At 48.5% G+C, this 18512-nt stretch overlaps 1 protein-coding gene across 3 annotated transcripts in view; it reads left to right on the forward strand.

Annotated features, from left to right (window-relative positions):
• The window catches only part of NBAS (NBAS subunit of NRZ tethering complex), a 1316984-nt gene that overhangs the window by 24406 nt on the left and 1274066 nt on the right, over positions 1–18512 (forward strand). For all 3 annotated transcript variants that reach the window (XM_063915380.1, XM_063915382.1, XM_063915381.1), the window contains exons 2-3: positions 4348–4402; positions 5036–5072. In XM_063915380.1, the coding sequence (XP_063771450.1) occupies positions 4348–4402; positions 5036–5072 (92 nt within the window). The remainder of the gene's footprint in view (positions 1–4347; positions 4403–5035; positions 5073–18512) is intronic.

Below are 18512 nucleotides of genomic sequence, written 5' to 3' on the forward strand. Positions count from 1 at the left end.
GCCGGTGGGGGCGAGGCTTAGACGGTTCAGCCACGTTTGGATGCCGTCCGGCCTGGACCCCTGGGTACAGGATATTGTGTCCCAGGGGAACAGGCTGGAGTTTCAAGAACTCCCGCCTCACCGATTCTTCAAATCAGGCTTACCAGCGTTGCTGGCAGACAGGGCTATCCTACAGGAAGCCATCCAAAAATTGGAAAAGTCACAGGTCATTGTACCAGTTCCACCTCAGATGCAGAACAAGGGTTACTATTCGAACCTTTTCATGGTACCGAAACCGGATGGTTCGGTCAGGCTAATTTTGAATTTGAAAATGTTGAACCCCTATCTGAGGGAGTTTGAATTCAAAATGGAGTCTCTGAGAGCTGTGATCTCAGGTCTGGAAGAGGGCGAGTACCTGGTATCCCTGGATATCAAGGATGCATACCTCCACATTCCGATTTGGCCGCCGCATCAGGCTTATCTCCAATTCGCACTGTTAGACTGTCACTATCACTTCCAGGCACTGCCATTCGGCCTCTCCACGGCACCGAGGGTGTTCACCAAGGTGATGGCAGAGATGATGGTTCTCCTCCGCAAGCAGGGAGTGAACATAATTCCATACCTGCACGATCTACTGATAAAGGCAGTGTCCAGGGAGAAGTTGTTGCAGTCCATTGCTCTCACGACTAGACTGCTCAGGGATCACGGTTGAATCCTGAACCTTCCAAAGTCACATTTGGAACCGACAAGGAGATTATCCTTCCTGCGGATGATCCTAGATGCGGAAATGCAGAGGGTATTCCTCCCGGTGGAGAAAGCGCTGGTGATACAATCAATGGTCCGGGATGTCTTGAAGCCTGCCCGGGTATCGGTACATCAGTGCATCCATCTTCTGGGGAAGATGGTTGCCTCCTATGAGGCTCTACCGTACGGAAGATTACATGCTCGACCCTTCCAGCTGGATCTCCTAGACAAATGGTCGGGATCTCATCTGAACATGCACCTGAGGATATGTCTCTCACCAAAGGCAAGGATTTCGCTCCTCTGGTGGCTGCAAATGCCTCACCTTCTGGAGGGCCGCAGGTTCGAAGTTCAGAACTGGATCCTTATAACCACAGATGCAAGTCTCAGAGGTTGGGGAGCGGTCACAATGGTCTTCTCCAGGCGGAACGTCTTCTACAAGATCAGGCCATTCAAGTACAGTCTGATAATGTAACAACGGTGGCCTACATAAACCGACAGGGAGGAACAAAGAGCAGAGCTGCAATGTCAGAGGTGACAAGAATCCTTCTCTGGGCAGAAAGGCACGTGGTGGCGCTGTCAGCGATCTTCCTTCCAGGAGTGGACAACTGGGAAGCGGACTTCCTCCGCAGACACGATCTCATCCAGGAGAATGGGTACTCCATCCGGAGGTGTTCACGGACGTGACCAGTCATTGGGGCGTGCCTCAAATAGACATGATGGCTTCACGTCTTAACAATAAACTTCGGAGGTACTGTTCCAGGTCGAGAGACACACAAGCAGTGGCGATGGATGCCCCGGTAACTTCGTGGGTGTTTAAGTCAGTGTATGTGTTCCCTCCACTTCCACTTATTCCAAGAATTCTAAAACTCATAAAGAGAACAAAGGTTCAGGCAATTCTCATTGCTCCGGACTGGCCAAGGTGAACTTGGTACCGGATCTTCTGGACTTATTGCTGGAAGATCCGAGGCCTCTTCCTCTTTGCGAGGACCTTCTGCAACAGGGGCCGTTCGCTTATCAAGACTTACCGCGGCTACGTTTGACGGCATGAAGGTTGAACGCCAGATATTAGCTCGGAAGGGCATTCCAAACAAAGTCATTCCTACCCTCATACAGGCTAGGAAAGGAGTAACGTCTAAACGTTTCGGCCTTATCCATTTTCTTCCAGAATTAATTGGCTGCCCTCCCTGAGGTTCAGACTTTTTTTGAAAGGGGTTCTGCACATCCAGCCTCCCTTTGTACCACCTACGGCGCCCTGGGAGCTTAAAGTGGTGTTGCAGTTCCTCCAGTCGGATTGGTTTGAGCCTCTACAGGAGTTTGAGGTCAAGTTTCTCACGTGGAAGGCTGTCACTTTGTTTGCCTTAGCTTCTGCTAGACGTGTGCCGGAGTTGGGGGGTTTGTCTTGCAAAAGTCCCTACTTGATATTCCATGAAGATGGAGCTGAGCTCCGGACACGTCAGCAGTTCCTTCCAAAGGTTGTGTCGGCTTTTCATATCAACCAACCTATTGTGGTGCCAGTTGCTACTGACTCCTCAATTACTTAAAAGTCCTTGGATGTTGTAAGGGCTCTGAAAATCTATGTGAAGAGGACTACTCGTCACAGAAAATCGGACTCTGTTTGTCCTGTATGATCCCAAGAAAATTGGGTGTCCTGCTTCTAAGCAGACGATCTCTCGCTGGATCAGGTTCACAATCCAGCATGCGTATTCTACGGCAGATTGCCGTGTCCAAGGTCTGTTAAGGCCCACCCTACTCGTAAGGTGGGTTCTTCCTGGGCGGCTGCCCGCGGTGTCTCGGCTTTACAACTTTGCCGAGTGGCTACTCGGTCTGGGTCGAACACGTTTGCTAAGTTCTACAAGTTCGATACTTTGGACTCTGAGGACCTAAAGTTTTGTCAATGAGTTTTGCAGGAGCCTCCACGCTCTCCCTCCCGTTCTGGGAGCTTTGGTAAATCCCCATGGTACTAATGTGGACCCCAGCATCCTCTAGGACGCAAGAGAAAATAGGATTTTAATTACCTACCGGTAAATCCTTTTCTCATAGTCCATAGAGGATGCTGGGCGCCCGCCCAGCGCTTCGTTACCCTGCAGTGGTTATCTGGTTCAGTACGACTTTGTTCTTACTTAAGTACTGCCTTGTTACTTGGTTAAGTAATGTTTTTCAGTTGTTGCTGAGTTCAAGCTAGTTAGCTTGGTTTACCTTGTATGTGTGAGCTGGTATGAATCTCGCCACTATCTGTGTAAAATCCTTCTCTCGAAGATGTCCGTCTCCTCGGGCACAGTTTCTAGACTGAGTCTGGTAGGAGGGACATAGAGGGAGGAGCCAGCCCACACTCTCAAACTCTTAAAGTGCCAATGGCTTCTAGTGGACTTGTCTATACCCCATGGTACTAATGTAGACCCCAGCATCCTCTACGGACTACGAGAAAAGGATTTACCGTTAGGTAATTAAAATCCTATTTTCGACAATGCCAATCCGACTTTTTTTAAAGTCGGACTGACATTGTCAAAAACGGGACTAAAACCTATCGGATTTGGCCACAAATACGACAAAACGCGTAGATCAGCGGCTAATCCACGGATCCACGTGTTTTCCGACAAGTCGGAAAAAACGGCAGGACCGTTGAATAGGTCGAATCATGATTCAACCTAAAAAAGTGGGAAACTGCCATCTTTTCGAGTAGACGGCTGCATGCCCCTTCCAGTACTTATGACTAGAGGGTTGATGATGTCCTGATGTGTACTTTCTCTTACATCTGCCTGCAGCAAGGCTGAAAAGCCCATCATGTGTAGAGAGGAAATGTGTGCTTACAGTATGTAGCTAGTCTGGATGTGATAGGATATTCTCCCTAGTGTACAGGATCTGCCTGATTGGGTCTTTCTTCCCCTCATTCCTAACCCCCCTTGTTTCTCCCCTTTAGCCCCACTACTGGCAGCACCCACCCTTTTAGAATGTAATCTCTTGCAAGCAGGGCCCTCCCTACTCCTGTTTCATCCCTCCCCGTGACTCCATACATGTATACCCCACAGATATGACTACACTTGTATTTATGTAAGTATGTTATTTTATGTAAACTTTGTTAAGCGGGGTAAACACTGGAGCAATATTGACCCGATAAGTTATTTCCGGCTGAATCAGAACGGCGTATCGCTCAGTGTGTAAGCCCAATATGCAGGTGCCTGCGATCGCTAGTGACGTCACCTGGTCCGCCCTGCTGCCTGTTAGGCCAACATATCGGTTGGGGACACGTCGCTCAGTGTATACCCAGCTTTTTACTTTGTTGCCTTGTCTACCCTGTTTTGTACCTTTTCTATGTACTGTGCTGCAGAAATCTGTGGCACCCTGTAAAATTAATGCTACTTATATTAATGGGGAAGTTTGTAGACATACAAGGGTTCCAGCTGTGGCATACGCATGCATACTGGTCAAATTGGGACTGCATCCCCTATCGAGATTTGTCTGGTAAACTATGTGGGCGCCTTGCCCCCAGAATAATGTATACAGTCTGTAAAACCTTTATCCATAACAAATCTTGTATGAGTATAAGGCAGAGGTAGAAATATAGAACTGCTTCTAGTGTTGTATAGAAGATTTACAACTTTGTAAATTGTCCTGTTTTATTTGCAGCCTCGAGGTAGCCGGGAACATGGAGCATCATTTGTCCTCACTAAAGCGATCACAGGTACATAGAGCGTTTACATTGTCCTCCCGTGGGGCTGGCTATAATCCCTGCTTTATAATATCACTGTGCACACCTGTACGTTCAGCACCACATCTGCATCTTGCTGTACTACATCTCCAGTCCTTGCTATTTACTTAGCATCTGGCTTAGGGATAATGGGAGATGTAGCTCTATAGGAATAGAATGCAGATGGAATCCCAAAACGTTACTCTGTTTACCTACAATATTCTAGGTGCCAGGGTGTAGTGAGAGACACCCCTACACTACTGTATGTACCGGCCACTGACTTGAAGAGGTGAAGCTACCGGCTGCTGCCACTGCATGTTGTCAATAGACTGGGAATGCGGTGCTGGGCTGCAATATCATGGGCTGGCACTGCACTCTCAAGATAAGAACATGCGCCCACCACAAAGCAAGTGGGGTGGGAAAGAGTGAACATCTATTAAGGGGGGTAACTGGAAGGAAGTGTGGGGCACTGCCTTTGGGCGTCCATGGGATATAGAACAACTCTGATTCTAGATTGTCATACTGCAGATTCTAGATCGTCTGTCTTGGGCTCTATCACTGTTGTAGGGTACCTGTTACATACACACTGTGGGGTAGCAGTTGTCTAATATTAATGTCTCACTGCAGGTCCTGCGCTGTATATGCTGCAGTACGTCTGGTACAGGTACGTAGTCCCCCAGTTATCTTTATATTTGTTGTTGTTTTATAGATAGTGCAAAGTATCTCAAATGCTGTCAGACAGTACGGTAAGGTTTAGTGAATACCCCTTCACGGATTTATTGCTTGTGGTGCATAGTATACAGTGCACAGTTTCCTGTCTGAGGTTGTCTGTTGGTTTGTTTAAATGAACATATAGTTTCTTTTATGCTCACAAGGGAAAGGAAAAAAGGCTTCCTGGCCTAATACAAACATGAGTAGTTCACTATAAAGATCGTCCGTTCCTTCCTTCCTTCCTTCCTTCCTTCCTTCCTTCCTTCCTTCCTTCCTTCCTTCCTTCCTTCCTTCCTTCCTTCCTTCCTTCCTTCCTTCCTTCCTTCCTTCCTTCCTTCCTTCCTTCCTTCCTTCCTTCCTTCCTTCCTTTCCCTCCTTTCCCTCCCTTCCTTCCTTTTCCTTCCTTCCTTCCTTCCTTCCTTCCTTCCTTCCTTCCTTCCTTCCTTCCTTCCTTCCTTCCTTCCTTCCTTCCTTCCTTCCTTCCTTCCTTCCTTCCTTCCTCCCTTCCTTCCTCCCTTCCTTCCTTCCTCCCTTCCTTCCTTTCCCTCCCTTCCTTTCCCTCCCTTCCTTCCTTTCCCTTCCTTCCTTCCTTTCCCTTCCTTCCTTCCTTTCCCTTCCTTCCTTCCTTCCTCCCTCCCTCCCTCCCTCCCTCCCTCCCGTGCGGCACTCCTGGCTTAACAAAAGTACATGAAAATGTGTCTTTGCCACAGTGTGATGCAGCTAGGATACACAAGGAGACTGTGCTGATGTATGTGACACTTGTACATATAACACTTGTATATATTGTGTGTCATTGAGTCTGCATATGGAGCAGAAGAGCTGCAGCTGCTGCATTGTAGCACATCGTATACAGATTCAGAGACTCAGTCACACACAGATATTCAAGTATCATGTATCAAATTATTCAGCACCGTCTCATGGAGCGATCTAATCACATTGCATTGTGACTAAGACGCATTAATTTGCACAAAAAAAAGACACCCGATGCTAGAAGATTCTTACATGACCTGGTGTGCCAAGAGGGGCTTTCTAGCGTGTCTGCAGGAAAGATATATATATATATATATATATATATATATATATATATATATATTCCTATTATTTCATTTGGGTTTTCATCGGGTTTCACTCTAGTATTGGGGCCATGCCCTCTGATATTGGTCCAATTACTGGTGATATTGAAGCATGTGCGACCAGATCGTGTTCCCACCAGGAACCCAGCAGGGCAGGGCGCAAAGGTAAAGGGGCAGTATTTTGCGATCAAAAATGGGGCATGGCCGTCCGGGGAAGGGGCGCGGCCCTGCTGGTGTCAACATTGGTGGCGATGCAGCCACCTCTGCGTCACTACTAGGGGCATGCCTCAGCCGTGCTGAATCATTAGTGTGAGTATGTGCCATGCACGACATCTATTCACGGTGCGCCAGGCTGTTTTAGCAGGTCACTGCTAAGAGTGAAGAGCACATTTTGCCCTTTAAACATCGTGCAGGGTAAGGTGCCCTGCTAAAACAGCCAAACAGAGACTGTTTATTTACTGAGCGGAGACTTTTAGAAACCATCCCTTCCCAGTGTATTTAAGTTCATTAGTTAAAAGGGCAATGTTTTTTAATAGCAAAATACCTCAAAAACACTTTTACTTTCTGCTTTGTTAAAACCACAACAGGCTGCTTAACTGGAAGTAAGAACAGAGAGCTCTAAATGAAAAGCAATAACGTTTGCAGCAGATTTGTGATAATAAGAATTTACTTACCGATAATTCTATTTCTCATAGTCCGTAGTGGATGCTGGGGACTCCGTAAGGACCATGGGGAATAGCGGCTCCGCAGGAGACTGGGCACATCTAAAGAAAGCTTTAGGACTATCTGGTGTGCACTGGCTCCTCCCCCTATGACCCTCCTCCAAGCCTCAGTTAGGATACTGTGCCCGGACGAGCGTACACAATAAGGAAGGATTTTGAATCCCGGGTAAGACTCATACCAGCCACACCAATCACACCGTATAACCTGTGATCTGAACCCAGTTAACAGCATGATAACAGAGGAGCCTCTGAAAGATGGCTCACAACAATAATAACCCGATTTTTGTAACAATAACTATGTACAAGTATTGCAGACAATCCGCACTTGGGATGGGCGCCCAGCATCCACTACGGACTATGAGAAATAGAATTATCGGTAAGTAAATTCTTATTTTCTCTAACGTCCTAAGTGGATGCTGGGGACTCCGTAAGGACCATGGGGATTATACCAAAGCTCCCAAACGGGCGGGAGAGTGCGGATGACTCTGCAGCACCAAATGAGAGAACTCCAGGTCCTCCTCAGCCAGGATATCAATTTTGTAGAATTTTACAAACGTATTTGCTCCTGACCAAGTAGCTGCTCGGCAAAGTTGTAAAGCCGAGACCCCTCGGGCAGCCGCCCAAGATGAGCCCACCTTCCTTGTGGAGTGGGCATTTACAGATTTTTGGCTGTGGCAGGCCTGCCACATAATGTGCAAGCTGAATTGTACTACAAATCCAATGAGCAATAGTCTGCTTAGAAGCAGGAGCACCCAGCTTGTTGGGTGCATACAGGATAAACAGCGAGTCAGATTTCCTGACTCCAGCCGTCCTGGAAACATATATTTTCAGGGCACTGACAACGTCTAGCAACTTGGAGGCCTCCAAGTCCCTAGTAGCCGCAGGCACCACCAATAGGTTGGTTCAGGTGAAACGCTGAAACCACCTTGGGGAGAAATTGAGGACGAGTCCTCAATTCCGCCCTGTCCGAATGGAAAATCAGATAAGGGCTTTTTTTCAGGATAAAGCCGCCCATTCTGACACGCGCCTGGCCCAGGCCAGGGCCAACAGCATGACCACTTTTCATGTGAGATATTTTAACTCCACATATTTAAGTGGTTCAAACCAATGTGACTTTTGGAACCCAAAACTACATTGAGATCCCAAAGTGCCACTGGAGGCACAAAAGGAGGCTGTATATGCAGTACCCCTTTTACAAACGTCTGAACTTCAGGGACTGAAGCTAGTTCTTTTTTGGAAGAAAATTGACAGGGCCGAAATTTGAACCTTAATGGACCCCAATTTCAGGCCCATAGACACTCCTGTTTGCAGGAAATGTAGGAATCGACCCAGTTGAATTTCCTACGTCGGGCCTTACTGGCCTCGCACCACGCAACATATTTTCGCCAATTGCGGTGATAATGTTTTTGCTGTTACATCCTTCCTGGCTTTGATCAGGATAGGGATGACTTCATCTGGAATGCCTTTTTCTCTAACGTCCTAGTGGATGCTGGGGACTCCGTCAGGAGACAGGGCACATCCGCAGGAGACAGGGCACATCTAAAAAGCTTTTTAGGTCACATGGTGTGTACTGGCTCCTCCCCCCATGACCCTCCTCCAAGCCTCAGTTAGGTTTTTGTGCCCGTCCGAGAAGGGTGCAAACTGGATGGCTCTCTTAAGGAGCTGTTTAGTAAAGTTTTTTTTTAGGTTTCTAATCAGTGATTCCTGCTGGCGACAGGATCACTGCAACGAGGGACTTAGGGGAGAGACTTGCAACTCACCTGCGTGCAGGAGGATTGAAGTTTTAGGCTACTGGACACTGAGCTCCAGAGGGAGTCGGAACACAGGTCAGCCTGGGGTTCGTCCCGGAGCCGCGCCGCCGATCCCCCTTACAGACGCTGAAGAAAGACGGCGGAACGGAGGTCCGGAAACAGGCGGCAGAAGACTTCACAGTCTTCAGAGAGGTAGCGCACAGCACTGCAGCTGTGCGCCATTGTTGCTACACGGCTCACTGACACGGTCACGGAGGGTGCAGGGCGCTGCTGGGGGCGCCCTGGGCAGCAATATAAATACCTATTTGGCAAATAAATACATCACATATAGCCATTAAGGCTATATGTATGTATTTAACCCAGGCCAGTTTTCCTAATAACCGGGAGAAAAGCCCGCCGTGAAAGGGGCGGAGCTTATTCTCCTCAGCACTCAGCGCCATTTTCCTGACCAGCTCCGCTGGTGAGGAAGGCTCCCACTCTCCCCTGCACTACAGAAACAGGGTTAAAGAGAAGGGGGGCATAAATTGGCGATATAATTATATATTAAGAGCCCATATATAGAAACAACACCTTCTAGGGTTGTTATATACATTATGGCGCTTTTGGTGTGTGCTGGCAAACTCTCCCTCTGTCTCCCCAAAGGGCTAGTGGGTCCTGTCCTCTATCAGAGCATTCCCTGTATGTGTGTGCTGTAGGTCGGTACGTGTGTGTCGACATGTATGAGGAAAATGTTGGTGAGGAGACGGAGAAAATTGCCTGTAATGGTGATGTCACTCTCTAGGGAGTCGACACCAGAATGGATGGCTTACTTATGGAATTACGTGATAATGTCAACACGCTGCAAGCCGGTTGACGACATGAGACAGCCGGCGGACAAATTAGTATCGGTCCAGGCGTCTCAGACACCGTCAGGGGCTTGTAAAAACGCCCATTTACCTCAGTCGGTCGACAGACACTGACACGGACACTGACCCCAGTGTCGACGGTGAAGAAACAAACGTATTTTTCCTTTAGGGCCACAAGTTACATGTTAAGGGCAATGAAGGAGGTGTTACGTATTTCTGATACCACAAGTACCACAAATAAGGGTATTTTGTAGGGTGGGAATAAACTACTTGTAGTTTTGCCTGAATCAGATAAATTAAATGAAGTGTGTGATGATACGTGGGGTTCCTCCGACAGAAAGTTATGGGCGGTATACCCTTTTTCCCGCCAGTAGTAAGGGCGAGTTGGAAAACACACCTTAGGGTGGACAAGGCGCTCACACGCTTATAAAAAACATGGCGTTACCGTTTCCAGATACGGCCGCCCTCAAGGAGCCAGCTGATAGGAAGCTGGAAAATATCATAACAGTATATACACACATACTGGTGTTATACTACGACCAGCAATCGCCTCAGCCTGGATGTGCAGCGCTGAGGGGGCTTGGTCGGATTTCCTGACTGAAAATTTTGATACCCTTGACAGGGACAGGATTTTATTGTCTATAGAGCATTTTAAGGATGCATTTCTATATATGTGTGATGCGCAGAGGCATATTTGCATTCTGGCATCAAGAGTAAATGTGATGTACATATCTGCCAGACGAAGACACGACAGTGGTCAGGTGAGGCAGATTCCAGACGGCATATGGAAGTATTGCCGTATAAAGGGGCGGTCCATTGGACCTGGTGGCCATGGCAACAGCTGAAAAATCCACCTTTTGTTACCCCGAGTCACATATTGGCAGAAAAGGACACAGTCTTTTCAGTCTCAGTCCTTTCGTCCCCATACGGGCAGGCGGGCGAAGGCCAGTCATATCTGCCCAGGGGGAGAGGAAAGGGAAGAAGACTGCAGCAAGCAGCTCATTCCCAGGAACAGAAGCTCCTCACGGCTTCTGCCAAGTCCGCAGCATAACGCTGGGGCCGTACAAGCGGACTCAGGTGCGGTAGGGGGTCATCTCAAGAGTTTCAGCAACACTCGCAAGGGAACTCCGGGATCCTACATGTAATATCCCAGGTGTACATTGGAAATTCGAGACGTCTCCCCCTCACACAATTCACAGGCTGTATTCCCAGCAGGTGATAATCAAAGTACCCTTCTTACAACAAGGAAGGGGGTAGTATTCCACACTATATTGTGGTACTGAAGCCAACCGGCTCGGTGAGATCTGAAATATTTGAACACTTACATACAAGCGTTCAAATCAAGATGGAGTCACTCGGAGCAGTGATAGCGAACCAGGAAGAAGTGGACGATATGATGTCACTGGATATCAGGGACGTTTACCTACAGGTCCAAATTTGCCCTTCTCACCAAGGGTACTTCAGGTTCCTGGTACAGAACTGTCACTATCAGTTCAGACGCTGCCGTTTGGATTGTCCACGGCGCCCCGGGTCTTTACCAAGGTAATGGCCGGAATGAGGATTTTTCTTAAAAGAAACATGGACGCTTTCCTGATAAGGGCAAGGTCCAGAGAACAGTTGGAGGTCGGAGTAGCACTATCTTAAGTAGTTCTACGACAGCACGAGTGGATTCTAAATATTCCAAAATCGCAGCTTTTTCCGACGACACGTCTACTGTTCCTAGGGAAGATTCTGGACACAGTCCAGAAAAACGTGTTTCTCCCAGTGGAGAAAACCAGGGAGTTATCCGCGCTAATCGGGATCCTCCTAAAACCAGGAAAAGTGTCAGTGCATCATTGCACAAGAGTCCTGGTAAAAATGGTGGCTTATTACGAAGCAATTCCATTCGGCAGATTTCCCGCAAGAACTCTTCAGTGGGATCTGCTGGACAAATGGTCCGGATCGCATCCTCAGATGCATCAGCGGATAACCCTATATCCAAGGAAAAGGGTGTCTCTCCTGTGGTGATTACAGAGTGCTCATCTTCTAGAGGGCCGCAGATTCGGCATTCAGGATTGGATGCCGGTGACCACGGAGGCCAGCCTGAGAGGCTGGGGAACAGTCACACAGGGAAAAAATTTCCAGGGAAGTGTGATTAAGTCTGGAGAATTCTCTCCGCATAAATAAGCTTAGAGCAAATTTATAATGCTCTAACCTTAGCTAGACCTCTGCTTCAAGGTCAGCCGGTATTGATCCAGTGGGATAACATCACGGCAGTCGCCCACGTAAACAGAAGGGCGGCACAAGAAGCAGGAGGGCAGTGAAAACTGCAAGGATTTTTCGCTAGGCGGAAAATCATGTGATAGCACTGTCAGCAGTGTTCTTTCCGGGAGTGGACGACTGGGAAGCAGACTTCCTCAGCAGGCATGACCTCCACCCGGGAGAGTGGAAACTTCATAGGGAAGTTTTTCAACATGATTGTGGACCGTTGGCAAAGACCAAAGGTGGACATGATGGCGTCCCGCCCGAACAAAAAACGGGACAGGTATTCCGCCAGGTCATGAGACCTTCAGGCGATAGCTGTGGATGTTCTGGTAACACCGTGGGTGTACCAGTCTGTGTATGTGTTCCCTCCTCTGTTTCTCATAACCAGGGTATTGAGAATTATAAGACATAGAGGAGTATGAACTATACTAGTGGCTCCGGATTGGCCAAGAGGGACTTGGTACCCGGAACTTCAAGAAATGCTCACAGAGGACTAAGGGCCTGGGGAGCTAAGAAGGGACTTGATTCAGCAAGTACCATGTCTATTCCAAGACTTACCGCGGCTGCGTTTGACGGCATGGCGGTTGAATGCCGGATCCTGAGGGGAAAAGGCATTCCATAAGAGGTCATACCTACCTTGGTCAAAGCCAGGAAGGAGGTGACCGCACAACGTCATCACCACATGTGGTGAAAATATGTTGCGTGGGTGAGGCCAGGAAGGCTCCACGACGGAAATTCAACTAGGTCGATTTCTACACTTCCTGAAAACAGGAGTGTTTTGGACCTCAAATTGGGGTTCATTAACATTTAAATTTCGGCCCTGTAGATTTTCTTCCAGAAAGAATTGACTTCAGTTCCTGAAGTCCAGATTGTAAAGGATGTATTGCATATACAGCTTTTTTGTGCCCCTAGGGGCACTGTGAGATCTCAACATAGTGTTGGGATTTCTTAAAATCATATTGGTTTGAACCGCTCAAATCTGTGGATTTAAAATATCTCACATGGAAAGTGACCATGCTGTTGACAAATATCTCACATGGGAAGTGACCATGTTGTTAGCCCTGGCCTCGGCCAGGCGATTGTCAGAATGGGCGGCTTTGTCTTACAAAAGCCCATATTAAAATTTTCCATTTGAACAGGACAGAACTGGGACTCGTCTCCAGTTTCTTCATAAAGGGGTGTCAGCGTTTTCACCTGAAACTACCTCTTGTGGTGCCTGCGGCTACTAGGGACTTGGAGGACTCCAAGTTACTAGACGTGGTCAGGGCCCTAAAAATATATATATATATATATATATAGTTAGGACGGCTGGAGTCAGAAAGTCTGACTTGCTGTTTATACTGTATACACCCAACAAGCTGGGTGCTCATGCTTCTAAGCAGTCTATTGCACGCTGGATTTGTAGTACAATTCAGCTTGCACATTCTGTGGCAGGCCTGCCACAGACGAAATATGTAGATGCCCATTCCACAAGGAAGGTGGGCTCATCCTGGGCGGCTGCCCGAGGAGTCTCGGCATTACAACTTTGCCGAGCAGCTACGTGGTCAGGGGAGAACACGTTTGTAAAATTTTACAAATTTTGATACTCTGGCTAAGGAGGACCTGGAGTTCTCTCATTCGGTGCTGCAGAGTCATCCGCACTCTCCCGCCCGTTTGGGAGCTTTGGTATAATCCCCATGGTCCTGACGGAGTCCCCAGCATCCACTAGGACGTTAGAGAAAATAAGAATTTACTTACCGATAATTCTATTTCTCGTAGTCCGTAGTGGATGCTGGGCGCCCATCCCAAGTGCGGATTGTCTGCAATGCTTGTACATAGTTATTGTTACAAAAATCGGGTTATTACTATTGTTGTGAGCCATCTTTTCGGAGGCTACTTCGTTTTGTTATCATACTGTTAACTGGGTTCAGATCACAAGTTGTACGGTGTGATTGGTGTGGCTGGTATGAGTCTTACCCGGGATTCAAGATCCTTCCTTATTGTGTACGCTCGTCCGGGCACAGTACCTAACTGAGGCTTGGAGGAGGGTCATGGGGGGAGGAGCCAGTACACACCATGTGACCTAAAAAGCTTTTTAGATGTGCCCTGTCTCCTGCGGAGCCCGCTATTCCCCATGGTCCTGACGGAGTCCCCAGCATCCACTACGGACTACGAGAAATAGAATTATCGGTAAGTAAATTCTTATTTTTTCCTTCAGGATCCGGCGTTCAACCGCCATGCCGTCAAACGCAGCCGCGGTAAGTCTTGGAACAGACAGGGTCCATGCTGGAGCAGGTCCCTTCTTAGAGGTAGAGGCCACGGATCTTCCGTGAGCATCTCTTGAAGTTCCGGTTACCAAGTTCTTCTTGGCCAATCCGGAACCACGAATATAGAGCTTACTCCTCTCCATCTTATCAATCTCAGTACCTTGGGTATGAGAGGCAGAGGAGGGAACACATACCCTGACTGGTACACCCACGGTGTTACCAGAGCGTCTACAGCTTATTGCCTGAGGGTCCCTGGACCTGGCGCAATACCTGTCGAGTTTTTAATCATGTGGAAGACTTCTGGGTGAAGTCCCCACTCTCCCGGGTGGAGGTCGTGCTGAGGAAGTCTGCTTCCCAGTTGTCCACTCCCGGAATGAATACTGCTGACAGTGCTATCACATGATTTTCCGCCCAGCGAAGAATCCTTGCAGCTTCTGCCATTGCCCTCCTGCTTCTTGTGCCACCCTGTCTGTTTACGTGGGTGACTGCCGTGATGTTGTCCGACTGGATCAACACCGGCTGACCTTGAAGCAGAGGTCTTGCTAAGCTTAGAGCATTGTAAATGTCCCTTAGCTTCAGGATATTATGTGAAGTGATGTCTCCAGGCTTGACCATAAGCCCTGGATATTCCTTCCCTGTGTGACTGCTCCCCAGCCTCGCAGGCTGGCATCCGTGGTCACCAGGACCCAGTCCTGAATGCCTAATCTGCGGCCCTCTAGAAGATGAGCACTCTGCAACCACCACAGGAGGGACACCCTTGTCCTTGGTGACAGGGTTATCCGCTGATGCATCTGAAGATGCGACCCGGACCATTTGTCCAGTAGGTTCCACTGGAAAGTCTTGCGTGGAATCTGCCGAATGGGATTGCTTCGTAGGAAGCCACCATTTTTACCCAGAACCCTTGTGCATTGATGCACTGAGACTTGGTTCGGTTTTAGGAGGTTCCTGACTAGCTCGGATAACTCCCTGGCTTTCTCCTCCGGGAGAAACACCTTCTTTCTGGACTGTGTCCAGGATCATCCCTAGGAACAGAAGACAAGTCGTCGGAACCAGCTGCGATTTTAGAATATTGAGAATCCAATCGTGCTGCCGCAACACTACCTGAGATAGTGCTACACCGGTCTCCAACTGTTCCCTGGATCTTACCCTTATCAGGGAATCGTCCAAGTAAAGGATAACTACAATTCCCTTCCTTCGAAGGAATATCATCATTTCGGTCATTACCTCAGTAAAGACCCGGGGTGCCGTGGACCATCCCTACGGCAGCGTCTGAACTGATAGTGACAGTTCTGTACCATAACCTGAGATACCCTTGGTGAGAAGGGTAAATTTTGACATGAAGGTAAGCATCCTTGATGTCCCGAGACATCATGTAGTCCCCTTCTTCCAGGTTTGCAATCACTGCTCTGAGTGACTCAATTTTGAATTTGAACCTCTGTATGTAAGTGTTCAAAGATTTTAGATTTTAAAATCGGTCTCACCGAGCCGTCTGGCTTCGGTACCACAATAGTGTGGAATAATACCCCGTTCCCTGTTGCAGGAGGGGTACCTTAATTATCACCTGCTGGGAATACAGCTTGTGAATGGCTTCCAAAACTGCCTCCCTGTCAGCGGGAGACGTCGGTAAAACAGACTTTTGGAAACGGCGAGGGGAATACGTCTCGAATTCCAATTTGTACCCCTGAAATATTACCTGAAGGATCCAGGGGTCTACTTGCGAGTGAGCCCACTGCGCACTGAAATTCACTGAGAACGGGCCCCCACCGTGCCTGAACTTGTAAAGCCCTAGCGTCATACTGAGAGCTTGGCAGAGGCGGAAAAGGGTTTCTGTTCCTGGGAACTGGCTGATCTCTGCAGCCATTTTTCTCTCCCTCTGTCACGAGCAGAAAAGAGGAACCCTTTTGTCCGCTTGCCAACCAGGACTGCGCCTGATAATACGGCGTCTTATTTTGAGAGGCGACCTAGGGTACATCCCCTTTTTTAAGGCAATACTTCCAAATGCCGTTTGGAATCCCTGACCACTTTACTGGTAGAATACAACGCACTTATACTTGATGCCAGTCGGCAAATATTCCGCTGTGCATCATGCATATATAGAAATGCATCTTTTAATTGCTCTATAGGCAATAATATACTGTCCTTATCTAGGATATCAATATTTCCAGTCAGGGAATCCGACCACGCCAACCCAGCACTGCACATCCAGGCTGAGGCGATTGCTGGTCGCAGTATAACACCAGTATGTGTGTAAATACATTTTAGGATACCCTCCTGCTTTTTATCAGCAGGATCCTTAAGGGCGGCCATCTCAAGAGAGGGTAGAGCCCTTGTTCTTACAAGCGTGTGAGCGCCTTATCCCCTGTAGGGGGTGTTTCCCAACGCACCCTAACCTCTGGCGGGAAAAGGTATACTGCCAATAACTTTTTAGAATTATCAATTGTCATCGGGGGGAAACCCACGCATCATCACACACCTCATTTTATTTTTCTCTGACGTCCTAAGTGGATGCTGGGGACTCCGTCAGGACCATGGGGAATAGCGGCTCCGCAGGAGACAGGGCACAAAAGTAAAAGCTTTAGGATCAGGTGGTGTGCACTGGCTCCTCCCCCTATGACCCTCTGTGGCCGGAGAGACTAGCCAGCCACACGTGTAATGGCGTCTGCGGCACTGAAGGGGTTAACCCTCGTGCCCGGCGCCATGTTACGGACTGTTTAAAAGTTTGTTGAATCATGTGTTTTACTTTTAACATGTCATATGTAGTGCTCTGTGCACCATTGCAGGAAGACATGTTTAACTGTATCTATTTTATATTCAAGACAGGCTTGGTGTATATTTAAAGGAAAAATGCAGTTACTATAGATGTCTGAATACGCATCTCTTATCCTCTGGAAATAGGAAGGGGCATGCTAAGGGCCCTGTACTAGCAGTGAGGTGTGAAGGACAATACCTTTTGATGTGTAAGTTCCTTAGAGAGAGATGCTAATCATTGGGTTTATGGGCTTGGATTTGATATACGATCCCTGAATGGAAGTTAAAGGAAGGAAGACCGTTTGTTTGTATTGTAGCCATTCCTGTTGTAATCTTAAACACTGAGATTGCCTGCAGATGGGAATGACCAGACACATTTGTATTTTGAAGATATGTGATAAATTTATCAATAGTGAATGTTAATCTGATACCAAACGTTGTCTGTGTCACAGGAAGGAGGATATTGTTTTATTGCACTTATATCCTTGTAAAATGTAATTTATTGGTATTTTGTAAAATAACCTGATTGGTTGGAGAAGACAGGGAGGGCTTACCCCCCTGTGGTACTGTGTGGAAAACTGACATAAAAAGGAGACCTGCGTGCCTCCAGAGTGGTAGTTATACCATCTTATTCTGCTGGAACATCTTGCTGTATGCTGTTGCCCCTAGCAATAGGGAAGAGTTCTCTTTAGAACTATATTTGAGCAAATAAACATCATTGCCTCAAGAAGATTGCTTCATCTTGTGACCAACAGGGTTAGGCCAAACCTAGCCCCGTCCTCCGGCTGTCCAGGGAAGCACCTAACGTCTCCAAGCTCCGCCTTCCGCCAGCTACCGGTAGAGGCCTAGCAAGTGGCTAGTGGGGATTCGTCAGCACCACACAGCTGTGGTAAGGCAGTGCGTCGGCACATACAGAGCAGAACCGTGGTTCCAAACGCCACGGCAGGTTAGGAGTTTGGTGGTGGCAGCGAGAACCCGCCCACAGCGCAGTGGGTGGAGTCAGTAACAGGCGGTTACTGACGGTAAGCGGGAATCCCCTATGTGGTCAGGCCTCGTGCGGCTTGACCTTCCATTCTGTGCGCAGTCGACGGGACGCGGCAAGCGGCGAGTGCTTCCGTACGGTATCGTCCTGTCACAGAAATTGGTGGCATAGTGGTGGGATAATCCCAGGCGGCTTTTCATCACCCGATTGGAGAAGCCGAGTTACTCAGGAGAGGAGTAACTGCAGCGCAGGAGAACGCACAAGATGGCGGAATTCAGCGGAATGTCCAAGGAGGATCTGGAGATCGTATGCCAGGGGAAGGGTGTGGAAATCCCTTCCAACGCGTCCAGGAGCGTCATGCAGGCGGCGCTCAGGAGCTGGGAGGAGTCTCATCGGGCGGAGGTGGAAAGCACTGACGGCGTCAGCATCGCAGAGGACGGCCCAACAGTGGACCTTCGTAAGGAACCGGTGAGAACCACAAGCCCCGCCCTCTCTCACAGCAGCAATGTTTCCCAGCAATCCCTAGCAGGGCCAGGATCCCAACGTCCCAGGGGGGGCGGCCCGGATACCCTAGCAGATCGGCTAGCGGAATTGGGGGAAAGGGCAACGGAGCAAGAGCGCTTGATCATCATCCAGATGTGGCGTGATGAGCGGGCACCACAGGCCGTGATACCCCGGGAGCCGTTGTCAGCTGTTGTACACAGATCAGGACGTTTTCAGTTTGCCAAGTTTGCAGACAGTGATGGGGACATTGATGGACATTTGCAAGTTTTTGAAAGGAC

Source organism: Pseudophryne corroboree, chromosome 4 (genome assembly GCF_028390025.1).
Source record: "Pseudophryne corroboree isolate aPseCor3 chromosome 4, aPseCor3.hap2, whole genome shotgun sequence".
NCBI classification, from domain to species: domain Eukaryota; kingdom Metazoa; phylum Chordata; class Amphibia; order Anura; family Myobatrachidae; genus Pseudophryne; species Pseudophryne corroboree.